The 15,399-nt window shown below is 35.0% G+C and overlaps 1 protein-coding gene across 1 annotated transcript in view; it reads left to right on the top strand.

The window, feature by feature from the left end:
• Window positions 1-15,399, top strand: part of LOC129225850 (cadherin-23-like) — a 252,851-nt gene that overhangs the window by 171,881 nt on the left and 65,571 nt on the right. The window contains exons 4-6 of the mRNA XM_054860371.1: window positions 3,644-3,727; window positions 3,973-4,124; window positions 8,295-8,357. Coding sequence (XP_054716346.1) covers window positions 3,644-3,727; window positions 3,973-4,124; window positions 8,295-8,357 — 299 coding nt within the window. The remainder of the gene's footprint in view (window positions 1-3,643; window positions 3,728-3,972; window positions 4,125-8,294; window positions 8,358-15,399) is intronic.

Below are 15,399 nucleotides of genomic sequence, written 5' to 3'. Positions count from 1 at the left end.
GACGCTTTTTGGAGACTTCATTTTATACTATGTAGAGATAATCAAATTTTGATTATGTTAGTAGCAAATTCACGAAATATTCAAAACGCAAAATCACCGATAGCTTTATTTTCGTGAAAATAAATAAATATATTTATATGTATGTACTTTTTATACTTCTTATAGTCATGTAGTGCATGCACCCCATGTTTTTCCTTTTAAATATTACAAGTATTTTAATTGCCATTAAAATTTGCGATCACAAACTTTTTAGGCAATCTGTAAGGCATGTTGAATCTCTATAGGGCTTTAAATCAGCAGAAGGCTTTAAAAAAACTTTTTTGTTCGTTTCAAAAGCGTGATGAATTCAAAAACTATTTATTGCAATTATATTCTGCCTTTTGGTATTTGTGTGTGAAGTTTTACATTCGATTTGAAACACTTTCATAAGACAGTGACAACGGCTTTTAAATTGACAAAAACAGAATTTAGTTCATTTTTTCGCTAAAAAAAGTAACCGAACAAAATAAACTGAGCAATAAAAAAAAGCGTAATTTCGAAATCATTCGTCTATAGTATGTAAACAATACAGATTCAAAATTCAAAAAATATTTTCATTCGTTCTATATATAAATGGTTTTTACAAATAAATGGACAAAACAGTATTGAAGCTTTTCCAAACAGAGTAGTAGGTTTTAACTAACTTACTGAGCAGAAGTAATAATTCCAAATTACTTTCCAATTCTTAAAACATTCAAGTCATCAGGGCCGATCCTAGGGTGTCAGTCGCCCGTGTGCAAAGACCTAATGTGCCGCCCCTGAAGAGCAATTTGCATGTTTTGACTAATACTTAACGCCCATATAAATCTTTCTTCAAATTTCTGTATCAAGTTCTAAATTTAAAAAAAAAAAGCAGAAGGATGAATTTATGTAAAAAGTTAGAAACTCCTTAGGTACAATTTATATCTTTCGAGATAGTAATAGGTTCCGAAATTTACTAGTCGTAAAAACGCATTTTATAGTCTGTCTTTGGTGACATCAGAGGAAGGGGGGGGGGAATCGCCCCTCAAAAATATACGAAATTGGCGTATGAAAAAAAGCTGTAATTAATCTTTGGTTGTTTTTGGTTGCAAGGACAAAAGAGTCGGGAACTTTCAAGGTCCATGGAGAAATTTTCAAAATTGACGTCAAAAATTGCAATTTTAGGAAATTTTTTGAGACTTGAGGGGAAAAGTAATGTTGAAGGTCTTTCCTGAAATTCTTTAAAAATTGATGTCAAATTCCAGCTATTTTTTGTGACCTTAGTTTAGGAAGGATCGGCGCTCTTCCCGAAACAGAAGTTTTAAACACGCTATTTCGGGTTATCTTTGTTGAAATTGCTGGAGGGAGGAAGACTCGGTCGTCTCCTATCGAAAGTTTTCGAAATTGAAGTTTAAAACTCAAATTTAGGCTGTCTTTGATGATGTTAGAGGGTCTGGCATCTTTCCTCCAATAATTTATCTGCGCAATTGTTTCAAAAACACATTTTTGGCTAGATTTGGACACGATAGGGGAAACGGGAAAGTATTCCGAACTGAAATATTTTTCGGAATTAAAATCAATTTTTGACTTTTTTTTGTGAAGGAAGGATTTTGGGGCTCTAAATATTTAGTTCTATTTTAGTTCGTTGATTATGGAGTTGCAATTTTCCGTTGCGACTGCTGAACACAGAATTTCTTGTTTGAAATACTTGCGAGAGTGTTTTATCAGCATAGTTTTTTTTACACTAAGTTTGTCTTCATTGCTCAGGGTCAATAAAAACTTGGGAGGCTGGGTGAAGCATTAGCGGCCTTTAGAAGGCACCCTTTCATGATTCGGGAGGGGGGGATTTTCGTCATTGCCCCGCCCCTGTATTCATGCCTGATTACGAGTTCTGTCACAAATTTTGCAACCAAATGAATCATGTGTTTAAAGAGTTGATATTAATAGATAATAAAGCAACGCAATGTGCTCTAAACATTTCATTTCTCTTAATATGCTATGCTGTTGGAAAATTGGCACTTACTTTGATAATTGAACATTTAAAATTCAGCATATTTATTCGACTTACTATGTTATCTTGTGAGAAATTCTTGAGAAATTTTGTTTGATTAAAAGAACTATATGATGCGGCCTGCGGCTGCCCCTTGCTTTGGCCGCCCTTGTGCGGTGCACACTCTGCACACCTGCTAGGATCGGCCCTGCAAGTCATGTTTCGTGATGAACACTCCTAAGGGTATAAGAGGAATAAAATTCTCTTTTTAACGTAGAAGAACATAATGGTCACTCAGCCTTTCCGGTGCTGCACATACCGTAAAACTGTACAACTTTAGATCACTTTATGTGTATTTTTCTTCATATTTTCATTAATCTTTGCCATAAAAAGTTTAGAATTTAACCATACAGTACCATACATCTCAGCTGTAGTGTGACGCTTCGTAAACACACATTCTAAAGTACACACAAATGGAGGGAGAATTTTTTGTATAGTGGTATAAAGTTTGCACATGGTGGTGACAACTTTAGACCACCTCATATTTCCTTGATATGCTCCACTAAAAAGCTCCGGTCTAGAGTTACAATGCATAGATCATTCTGTTCCAATCTCGTACACTGCAAAAATTTTTTAAAAAAATGTACTTACTTTTTTCGATTTATAAATTTTTTTATACGTTTTGAGTAAATTTCAGGTTCTCTTAAATAAAATCAATTGTGAAAAACACAATATTTTATTCAAATATAGAAATATGAACGTTAGATAGTATAAAAAGCAATTAGTAAGTACCTACTCCTGGATTTTTTTTTTCTTTAGAAGGGCATTTTTGTTTATCATTTTTTACAGGATCTTGATACAAATTCTGTTCCAATTGGGTAGGTTTCTTCGTTGTAGCAATGACTTTTTTTTTCTTATAACAAATGACATCGGGGAATGAGGCCAAAACCAAAATTTACCTTTTCTTGCCTTCCTTGTTGAAATTTGGTTGCTCCTGATTTCGTGGATCCATCAGTTCAGGCGAATAGTTGAGGTAAGGACGACCGCCTATCATCTTTCTTTTTCCCTGGATTCATGTATAAAACCAAAGAAAACCCGAAAACGAAAAAACTGCTCAAGACAATACAAAATTGTTCACAAAATATTGTGAAACGATAATAAAAATGGGTGTTTTAAAGTTGCAACTTGAATTCCCTTATTTCGTTTACTTCGAAACAACAAGTGAACAAAGCAACATCAATATTCGCCGATAAGGCTAAATCATCTTAGATACCTAAGGTATCTAAGGTTTTATTTTTATTTATTTAATTTTTTTTCCCATTTTATCCTACGAATACACATTAGTGCTATATTAATCTAAAATCAATCATAAAATTTAGGTGCCATTAAATTAGGAGTTTTCTAATCATTCCATACACGTATTACGTTTTTGTAAGTTTAAATCATTTCCTCTTTCCCAGTAAGTTTCAATCCCATTCCCACCCAGATTTGCCCTCACTGGGCAAGCGACTATGCTTATGAAATTCTTGACATATTAAATCCGTTCCCTTATTTTCCAATGATAGCCACTTTTTTACTGGAGTTGCCCTCGGAGGCTAGCGACTATATTCATATACGATTATCTCAAAAGTCAAATTATTTCTTTGTTTTCAGTGAAAGCCAATTCCCCTCCCAGGTTTGCCCTCGACGGGGCAAGCGAGATTGTGGTTAAAGTCCGAGAAGGACCAGACAGTATTGGTAAGATCTTTTCTTTTTCTTTGTAAAAAAAGCTTTGTAATAAATGCAAACGTTTTATTAAATATAACGAGTTCTTTCACTACCATTAAAAATGTCATTCCTTGTGACTCAGTGTTTTCCTAATTGACTGTTATTCCTAAAATGCACACCGCCAGTAAAAAGTACTTTTAATGGTCATTACAATAAATGCTCAACTTCATCATGAAATCCATCCCACTAAATGCTCATAACATATTCATCATTAGGTAAATTATTGTACAGACTTCGTGGTGAAGATGCTGACGGTGACAGGCTCATTTTCGGTGTCGTTGGCCCCGTGGGGCAGGAAATCTTACGATTTGAAAGACTCGGCGCATCGGAAGCAAACGTTTATCTCAACAAAGAACTTGATAGAGAGGTAAGTTTCGCTTTTCACTTGTTTACTTCCATTCACTTATTGCTCTTTCGTTTACTTGATTGATTCACTTACTTTTGACTGCGGTAATATGCAAACAGCTGGACACTTCATTTGCAATCTCAATTTCAACTACAATTCCGAACAATTTAACATTGAAAGAACTACTTATCCAAGGGATGCCTCCTGATTCATTCATAAAAAATATCTTCTCGACTCATTTCAAATCCAACTGGAGCTTCTGGCAACTTTGAAGATCAGATGCTACTTATAACAAATCAAGTTATTACCACGATGTTGATGAAACTGAGGTAGACACGATTTTCAAACACGTTTATGGGCAATCAAATTAAATGCCAATCAGGTTAATCGATTTACGTGATCTATCAATTATGTTAATGCGCATGGGTTTCATCAAGTTTTCTGCTTTATGACAACTGTGGTATAAAGATCTACCGTTGATAAATTGAAGCTATTTTTAACCCTGTATTATTCATGGGAAAATGAACATTCTAATCCTTTCTTTTGTTTTCGTTTTATCTGATCAAAAAATCTTGTTAGGGATTAGACGACAGCGTGTTACACATTTGCTGTTAAAAAAGAACCTTGTGTTGTGAGAATTTAAATCAGCAATGTATTATGTGCATCCGTTAATGCCTCGGAAAGATAGTCATCGAAAGGTCTCATGACCTTCAGTGACCTACTCTGACAATGCTAATCTTTCCGAAGTATTGTTTCGTTCTACGTTTTCCGTACTATTGAAAGAAGGGAAAGATGTAGGTAATGGAATTAAAAAATTGGAAAACTTGGTTAATATGATTCAGACTGAATCACAATCGATAGGCCCTTAGTCTACAATTTCTGCCTAAAAGGACTTTATCCGTGATATTGCACTCTGACCTTTTCGATTGAACATATGTGTGAAAATATTATTTATTTCAATACATGATAGCTTTTTCGTTTAAAAAAAATTATATCTCACTTTGTTTGCAGTTATAGTGACATAGATGTTTTTACATCTTGCACAAAACGAAATTGTAGTTCTAGTTAGTCACTTAAATGTTTAAAACAAGGTTAAGCTGCATTTTTGTGATCATTTTCCGGCACTAAATTTGACCAACGCTTTAAGCGGGGAGTTAGGAAGCAAAGAATTTTCCTATCCAATTTATATTTATTAAATAATTCTTCGTTTTATATTATCATTGGTCAAGCGTAAAAAACAAGAAATACGAAGGGCGAAGACGAAAACCCCCTAAAAAAGTAAGTGTGGAGTGCAGACTCAAAATATGCGGCCTAGCCAATTGGTCTTCAGTACAAGTGTACTATCTTACTTCGGCTAAAATTTAGGTGAGAAAATGCTATTACAAAATTTCTTTCGAGTAATTTGTCTCAGTCCTTTTCGTAAAAAATTCTTGGTAAATTAAAAAGATGCCAGACTTCAGGCTGTTTCTATAAGCATATCTCAGCTTTCTTGAAAAGTTCCTGGTTTATTCCGGAAACGTGAGTGGTCTCTATTAGGAAGGTTTCCAAATTCTTTCGAAGGAAAGACTTCCGAATTGATTTCAGGAAGGTTACTGGTTTTTAACGGGAAACTTTTCTGTTTTACGTTTTGCCAGATCTGTTACGGGTAGAATGTAGAAATTAGGATCGCGAAAACATTAGTTTAAAGCTGTTAAACTAATGTTTAAAGCTTGTTAAACTAATGTTTAAAGCGGTTAAACTAATGCTTACACTTTTTTGAAGTTATATCCTATGTAGAATGTCGAGATTGCAAGGAGAACGAATGTATAATTATACGTAAAATGTCTGTAGTCCAAGGTTGCCCACACCCTACACGGGGGGTGCAGACTGTGCTATTGAAATTTTTATGGGTGCTTTAAAGGGTTCCTTTATTCCTCTTCGGAAGTTCGCTTTCTTGGAGATGTTCCGTTGTAGATGTGTTCCGTTGAGGGGTTGCGCCATCGTTCACTTCTTTAAAGCTATATTCTAATAGAATATCGAGATTGCAAAGAGAACGATTGTGTAAGTTATAGGTGAAATGTCTGTGGGTCAAGGTAGCTCACGGGTGAGGGGGATCATGAAGCAAAATTGAAATGTTTAGGGGTGTTTTAAAAGTCTCCTTTTGTCTTTTGGGGGTTCGCTTTTTATGGGAGGTGTTCTGTAGACATATCCCTTATGAAAATGGTCTATAGAATTCTATGAAAAAATTCCTTAGAAATACTTATATAGAGTCTTATAGAATTATGGCCCAATTTTCTATAGGCCGTTTTCTATAGAATTCTATAGTGAAAAATTCTATAGGTTTTTATTAAATTAGTTCTATAGAATTCTATATACTTCTATAGAGTTATTTTTTATAGAATCCTATAGAAATGTCCTATAGAAAACTGGGCCATAATTCTATAAAACTCTATACAAGTATTTCTTATAGAGCCTCTATAGATCTTCTTATAGAACTTCTACAGATCTTTTTATAGAGTCTCTATAGATCTTCCTATACAGCCTCTAGATCCTATCAAGAGTCTCATAAAACACAATGGCAATGCTTTACATAATTAGTATACGTTTGACAAAACCAAATTATGCCTAAAAATATTCGGTGCAGTAATTTATTACAACGATTACACATTATTGTAAGATAAAGACACTTCATAACACTGAACAGTGGTACCATTTGGGAGTGCTAATTAAATTTTAAAACCCCTATCAGCATAAAAACCATGTTAACACTTTCAAACTTTCGGTTATTGTTACTTACATATAAATTTACAATGCAAAAATCATTAGTAAATTAATGTCATTACTCAGTCATGAGCTTTATTTATTTAGTAAAATCAAATGCTATTTCCGATGCATAATGAAGTTCATTCTGGATTTAAAATTCAAGTTTTGTTTTATAACTACTATTTATAAGGTTTTTCATTCCCAATTTGTTTAATATAACAATAAAAATATAAATATAACAAAACAACACAAAAATAATACATACTTTCTAACGAATTCGGCAAGGTTCGGCCATTTGCAGCGCAATAACGCTTAGACGATCGCACGTGCAAGATGGACGATTATCGCCGTTTGGGGCAGGAAAGGGAAAACAGACTGGCGCATGCGCAAAGAGATTGGGAGAAATATTGCTGGCAAACTCTCGCGACAAAATACGGAGTTGCATCTTGGAATTTTGATTATTTTATTTATTAAACAATGACAAAGATTTATACGATTTCTCACACACTTAGAATTAATTTCAATGTTTAGAAGTTTTATTTTTACTATAAAATAACTTAAACATTGTAAATAATAAATAATTTTTATCTTTTATGAGTATATTTTTTTATTTAATTAAGTTTGATTTTTTCATCGAACTATGACAAAATGCAACAGTAATATTATTAAAGACCATTAATGTGCCATTGTAATAAAAAATATGACCTTAACAAATAATTAATTGTTAAAATAATTATTCTTAAAATTAAATAGATTAATTAGGAATTAAACTTCCTAATTAATTAGGGCTTTTTAGCCTTTTCAAACTAGAAGTATTATATAAGTACTAATGAAAACTATAATTGTAAACAAAATGAACGAATTCTCAACTTATTACAAAATTCTACAGTAAGGGAAATTTTCTGATCAAATTCTATAGAATTTTATAGAATTTATTATCTATAGAAACCTTATGCTCAAATTCTATAACAGTTTTTATAAAACTTTATTGAAGGAACTTTCTTATAGTCTTCTATATAATTTTCTATAGAATTCTATTAAGCTCTATCAACCATTTTCGTAAGGGATCCCATTTGAGGGGGTGTGTCATCAATAGCAACCGATTATAGCATCTATTAATAAGATTCAAACAAAACTAATTAGTTCAAACAATCTAGCGACTGAAGCAGCAACATTGAAATTGCTGAGAAAAAATGCTGTAATTTTGATTTCAAATGTGTTTATTATTTTGTTTGCAGTTTGAGGAGTTTCCATTCACATGAAATCTAAGAACCGGACTTTTTCTGTAAAAACTGTCTGTCTATTCGCATTTCTAATTTACATAAAATATGACGTTATAACCAAAGCCCTTTCTAAAAAGGCATTTTTTCATAAATTATTGCAGATCCTGTTTTTGAATAAATTGAACTTAAATGCGTCTTCGTTACTTATTTAATATTTTAATTTCAGATGGCCGATTCATACTCATTGGTTCTCACACTTACGGATGGCAGACTTGGAGAAGGACAGTTCGTAAGCATTGATTCATATCCTCTATATTTTCAAAGCAATGACAAAAATGATTCAATCCCTCTGTCTCCTGTTGATGTCTTCCGAAAAATTTCAATAAAAATAGTTAAACGTAATAGTTTTCCAGTTTTTTATCCAATAAAGTGGAGAAAAGATATTTTTAGATTAGCTGTGAACTTTTCGAGTTCTTCGACACGCTTAATCCATTCGGATGTTGTTATAAATAATCATTACAACGTAAGTATGGCTTAAAGAATAAAGCTTTTATTTACTGAAAACCAAGCTAGATAAATTAACTAAGCTTTCTTTAAACATAAAATGACAAAAGAACAAAAGCTATTGTTGCCAATTAATTTAGTTAAAATCAGTATTGCCAAATAGCGTAAACAAGTATTATATTACATTCACCCCCTCCTAATTAATTTTTACAGTCTATAACAAGATTGTAGCTCTCAGCCTGTTACATAGTCAGCCAGATAGGATGGTTGGCGCCTTTCTCTGGTAGAGCGAAAGACAACTTCATCATTCATTGATTCTGCGAAACTGTGGCGTGGCGTTCCTTTATGATATTCTGGAGAGCTGAGCGATAATGAAGATTTTTCCAATGTAGTATGTTGGGTCGCCTCTTCTGGTAGATCATCAGTCGGTTTGATATTCTGACGGGGTGGGGAAAGATGATTCGACTCATCGTCGCAAGTAAAGTCCTCATCACCTCTTGGAGCTTAGTGTCTTAAAGAAACAGTGGTTTCGCGTCCGTCAGGATATTTTACATGAGCGTACTCAGGATTTGCTTCAATAAGCTGGACTTCTTGCACAACTGGCTCATACTTGTTGGCTCTTGCATGGTTTTTCAAAAGAACAGGACCAGGGCGGGAGAGCCAAGTAGGCAAAGACCGACCGTTGAATGATCTTCTGGCATGAATGAAAAGACGTTCGTGAGGTGTTGAGTTGGTGGCAGTGCACAGCAGAGAGCGAATTGAATGTAGTGCTTGCTGCAATACCTCCTCCCAACGTTCTATTGCAATATTTTTTGATTTAACAGCAAGTTGTATGGTTTTCCAAATTATACCATTGTACCTTTCAACTTGACCATTACCTTGAGGGTTGTATGCCGTAGTACGGCTTGTAGCAATACCAAGCGAGGTCAAGAAGCTTTTCAGTTCACTGGACATAAATGATGACCCTCTATCCGTATGTATATAGGCAGGCATTCCGAAAACCGAGAAAAGGTTCTGGAGATGTGAAATAACTGTGGCAGCAGATACATCCGAACATGGAAACGCAAAAGGAAACCTGGTGAACTCATCCACAACCGTAAGGAGGAAACGGTTCCTTGATACAGCTGGTAAAGGTCCTTTGAAATCAATATTTAACCTTTCAAAAGGAGAAGTTGCTTTTATCAACTTGCCTTCGTCCCTGCAAAAACGAGGCTTTACTCCATTACAACATTTGCATGAGTTTATAACTCTTTTGATGTCTTCTAGAGAAAAAGGTAAGTTCTTTGCTCGCACCCAATGGTACATTCTCGTAATGCCAGGATGGCATAAAGAGTCATGCAACATATTCAAATCTACTTGAGGGACAGAGGCACCACTTACTCGCGAAAGAGCGTCGGCTGTTGCATTTTTGTTACCAGGTCGATAGATGATGTCATATTTAAAACATCCCAGTTCCAGTCTCCAACGCATAATCTTTTCATTTTTTATCTTACTATTATGATGCTGATCAAAAATAAAAGCAACTGATTTCTGATCAGTAAAAATCTCGAAGTGTCTGCCGATCAGGTAATGTCGCCATGTTCTCAAAGACTCTACAATAGCATATGCCTCCTTTTCAATGATGGCATGCTTTCTTTCTGATGGGCTGAGGGTTCTGGAGAAGAATGCAATAGGTCGATTTGCTTGACTAAGTGTAGCCGAGATTGCGAATTCAGAGGCATCTGTTTCAACTCTGAACGGAATTTTATCCTCGATTGCAGCTAGTGATGCATTGGTTATATCAGATTTTAGAGAGTTGAAAGCTGTCACAGCTTCCTTGGATAAAGGAAAAGGTCCATTGCTCAAGAGAGGGCGTATTTTTTCTGAGAAGCTGGCGATCCAGCGAGAGTAATGTGCGAACATCCCTAGAGCTCACTGTAAAGAGGCCGTGTCTTTGGGCACAGGCATATCCATTAAGGGAGCCAATCTATCACGATCAGGTTTAATCTCCTTATTGCAAATGGTATAACCCAGTAACTTGATACATTTCACGGAGTATTGGGACTTTTCTTCATTTAGGGTTAAGTTGTACTTCTTTACTGCAGCTAAAAATCTCTGTAGGTTGTTATCATGTTCAGTTTGAGTTTTACCACAGACCGTTACATCATCTAAATAGGGGTAAACACCCTCTAGTTTTTCATTTGCGATAATCATATCAATTGTCCTCTGAAAACTGGCTACACCATTAGTGACCCCAAAAGGGACACGCAAGAATTGATAGAGTTTCCCACTCGCTTCGAAGGCAGTATACTGCTTCTCAGAGTCCTTGATTGGTACCTGATGGTAGGCGCTCCTCAGATCTATTGTGCTGAAGATTTCATATTTAGAGATTTCGGAAATTAATTCTTCAATCCTTGGAAGAGGGTAAGCGTCCAGAAGGGTAAACTTATTTATGGTTTGTGAGTAGTCTATTACCATGCGATTCTTATGAGTGTCTCCTTTGACAACAAATGCTTGGGCTCGCCAAGGGGAGTTGCTGAGTTCTATAACGCCTTCGCTCATGAGCTTAATTATTTCAGAAGCAATGAACTGCTTGTCTTCATTGGTTTGCCTCCTGGGCTTAGTAGCGATAGGTTTACAGTCGGGTGTAAGGTTTGAAAACAACGAAACAGGTGGGACTAAGGCTACGGCCAGGGAGCATATACGTAAAGGAGGTCTCTCTCCTCTAAAATCAATCTCTACCGACGAATGATCACTTAATACGTTGTGACCTATTAAAAAGTCTACACACAAGTTTCGCATGACTAATGCCTCCACATTGTTGTACTTATGACCTTGCATTTTGACTGAAACCGTACAACAACCAGAAACTTCCGTGGTCAACGATGAATTCGCCATCGTTATCTTTCCATAGTAAGGGTTCACTTCTGCGCGGCATCTCTGAATATGCAACGCATTGATAAAACTTAAAGAGCTCCCAGTATCTATGAGTGCATTTAGCTTCACTCCATTAATTTCCACTTGAGTGACCGATTTTTGAAGGCAATGGGGGAAGACAGAAGCAGAAGCGAGGAGGTAGGACGAAGCACTGGATTGTGGTGATTTGCCTTGTTGAAATGGGGACTTACATGATCTCTGGAAATGTCCTTTTTTTCCACAATTTCGACATATCGAATCCTTTGCTGGGCAAGCACTCCGAGGGTGATAGTCATTCCCACAGAAATAACACCTCTTTGAGCGATTTGGGGTAACTGCTGCAAGCTGATGAGCATCGTCATCTTTCGAGCTCTCCGTGGTCAGGGACGTAACTAGGTCATTTTCGAACAGGGGCAAGACCTCGCTTTGGGCGCCCCCCCCCCCCCCTTGAAAAAAAATTCTTTGATAATGTCAGCATCAGATCTTTATATATATATTATACAGAAAAGCCACTGAAAACACGCCCACATACATACATAATTATCAATAGCGTCACTACGACAGGAGGGGGGGGGGGGGAGATTCATCCCGAGTGATACCCATCTCAATGGTAAAAAAAAGGTGGATTTTAACAGTTTTTTTAAAAATACTAAAATTTAAATTCTGAAAAATTCTCCAAAACCTCTCTTGACGTATTTTTGAAAAACATAACGTCAAAGAAATTAGGTCTGTGGCTATCCCACGCCCAGGAAACCCCATAACCACCTCATCTTTGAAATTTCGGACACAATAGGGGAATGAAAGATTTCTCACAGCCCTTTTATGTCATTCACAACGCCACAACCCCTTTTATGTCAGTCTAAAAAAAAGTTTTCTCTGTGTCAGGTGAAGCTTGATCCAGTTTTCTCATTTAATTAGAACAGTAAATGAATAAATATAGGAGTTTCTATTTCATCGGAAGTCATTGGCTAAACTCAATTCGAGCCCGGAGCTAAAGAGGGGAATGTTATTGGAGAAGATGAATTTGAAAACGGTTTTTCAAACGTACAAAACTGGTCAGGAGCCCTTTAGCCCCTACAGCTGGGAAAGTTTGGGTTATTTAGTTTAAAATCCGGGGTAGGGTTGTTCTTTGAAGCGTTTTCGTTTTAAAATAAATTTTATTATGCGTATTTTTATCAAGTTCTTTTTTTCATTGTGCAGGAGCGGGATTTTATTATTTTTCCAACTATAATGAGCTATTAAGTTGTTAGTAATTATAATGAGCTCTTAACTTTAATTCTATTTTCTACACGAGGGGAGCGGGAATTTCATTTTGCTTTAACTGTAACGCGTATTTTAATCTGATTCTTTCCAACAGACAATTAAAATCTTCGAGAGCCAAATAAGATTTCAAAGCAATAATAGGGGATAGGTGAACGTTAGCGAGCAGATGGCGGCAGACCCCTAGCATTTTAATCCATATTTTATCTATCAAATATAAATAGAGCACACTATTGTGCAGATGATGCAGTTACATATGAATTAAGAGTAAAATTTACATGAAATGCATTCAAAATCAATTTTCAATACTTATCTTGTAATGTACGAGTAACTTTCGTTACTCCACAAAAACAAATGCGTGTTGTTCCTGAAATTGCATGAACTTCATGTTTCCATAGAACTGATAAAAGAGTAAACGAAAAAAAAAGGGGAGCAAGGAAGGGGGGGTGGACACCAAAATTTAATGCACCAGAATTCCTGCATTTTATAGCTACAAGAGCAGGGTCATTTCTAAGTATAAAGGAATCAGCTTTTGAAAAAAAAAAAAGAGTTCCTTGTAACACGGAAACACGTATCTGCCTGCAGTTTCTTTTCTTTTTCTTTTTTCAGTAAAAAACAACAACAACAACGCATTTTTAAAATATTATTATTACATGTTTCCAGTACCCTTTTTTTCCAAGTTACTTCCATTTAATGTTCTAATGTTAAATATGCATCAAAAGTACCGAAATGAAATTCAAGTTTGATAGCTGTGAAAACTGGCTGATTTCCCACCTATTGACGTTGGTGTTTGAAGAAATTTTAAATACTATTTAGGTGGCAAAACTATATTCATACTAAGCAGAAAATTTCTCAATTTAGCCCAATTTTTCTCTAAAAAAACAATCTTTTCTAAAGAAAATATTGTCAGCCTACAGAACTTTGAATTGAATCTCAATAATTATAGTGTGAAGTTTTTAAATTAGATAAACAATGTCATACCAAACGTCTTAAACATTTAACCAAGATGATAATTAAGGTGAGGACTCATGATCTTCTTTTCCATGCGCGCTTTAGCTGTCCTCCTAAATTCAGCACCAGATGCAGGACTCGATTAAGATATCGATAGGCCCTATGCCAAGTACTTTTTGGGGGCCCCCTGTATTCAAAAATTTATATAAATTTAGCGGTTGGATGAAACATTTTTAGCCACAGACTAAAGTTATTTCAGTCATTTGGGGGCCGTTGGCCACGGCCTAGTTTTCCTATTCAGTAATCAGGCCCTGACCAGATTGCTTTGTCGACATAGTATTTTTAAATTAAAATTGAATTAAAATTACACAAGATGAGCAAAAAATACTGTGGAATAATAAAATGAACTAGTATGTTGTGGCCATCACGAAACTTTCTTCTATATTTTTCTTCTTTTTTTCTGATCCCTCAACATGCTTGATGAGAAAGCAATATTCCCAACAAAAACAAAATTTCACATGAAAAGACTTGACGACCATTCCAATGTCTGAATTATTGCAAAAGCAAAGCAAAAAGCGAAAAATGAAATTTATTTTAAAAGCCTTGCATAAATTAATTACAAATATTTTATTTATTAACAAACATAAAATGGCAACAGTTAAAATTTTTAAATCATTGAGATAATATTTCCGATCATTTCCATACAATTACTAGTATGTTGTGGCCATCACGAAACTTTCTTCTATATTTTTCTTTTTTTTTTTTTTTTCTGATCCCTCCCCATGCTTGACGAGGAAGCAATATTCCCAACAAAAACAAAATTACACATGCAAAAACTTGACGACTATTCGCAACTCCAACGAAACTATAGGGGGCACTGAAGTCACTGCCTAATGGCGGACTTAAAAACTAAAACAAACGCACATGGGTAACGAGGGAAAATGCTAAAAGTGTTGTGATTTTTGTTCGTACGTATGATTTTTTCGCTTTATTCTTTTTAAATTAATTTTCAAAGTCTTGTGGATATTCTGGCCCACGTAGAAAGAAATGAGAATTCAAGAAGCATTACTAAACGTCAAAGATTAATGCAAACTACGTAGTTCGTAGTTCTAAGCAGCTATTTCCACGATGTTGAATTCGATATTTATCAATTCTTGATAAAACTAAATAATAATTGTGGCCTGACAAGAATAACAATTAATGCTAGAAAATTCAATATGACATTACAAATTGTTATCGAAAGAAGATGATACTTTTTTGCCTTACTTGGCTAGCGCTTAGTGCTTTTCCATTTGTAGCTGAGTTATTTCTCTCGAATTCCCGAATCGGTTAATTTTAAAAATTTTCTGTTTCGATTTTTCTAATTTCTGAGTTACGATTTAATTGTGTCATGTTATGCAAATCATCAACAAAATTCTCACGGATATATGGTGGTAGTTTTCTTTTCAGTTGATTGACCATTATTTCTTTTCACTTATCGAATTCTGTAATCTTACTACCATTTTATTCCACTCATGATAAAAATTAAAAATGGTTTAACTAAAAACGCGAAATCTCGCCAAGGCTACTTTGCTCATGCTATACTAAAACTATAACCCTAAACAAATTTGGTGAAACCTTTCAGCTGAGAATAAAAGGAATAAACTAAATTCTTTCAGGGTTATTCATTTTGTTCTACGATAATATATTCAAGAAAATATTTTGCATACTGTCCATATCAA

The sequence above is a fragment of the Uloborus diversus genome, chromosome 7, assembly GCF_026930045.1.
Source record: "Uloborus diversus isolate 005 chromosome 7, Udiv.v.3.1, whole genome shotgun sequence".
Lineage (NCBI taxonomy): Eukaryota > Metazoa > Arthropoda > Arachnida > Araneae > Uloboridae > Uloborus > Uloborus diversus.
This window is presented reverse-complemented; position numbering and strand designations above follow the sequence as displayed.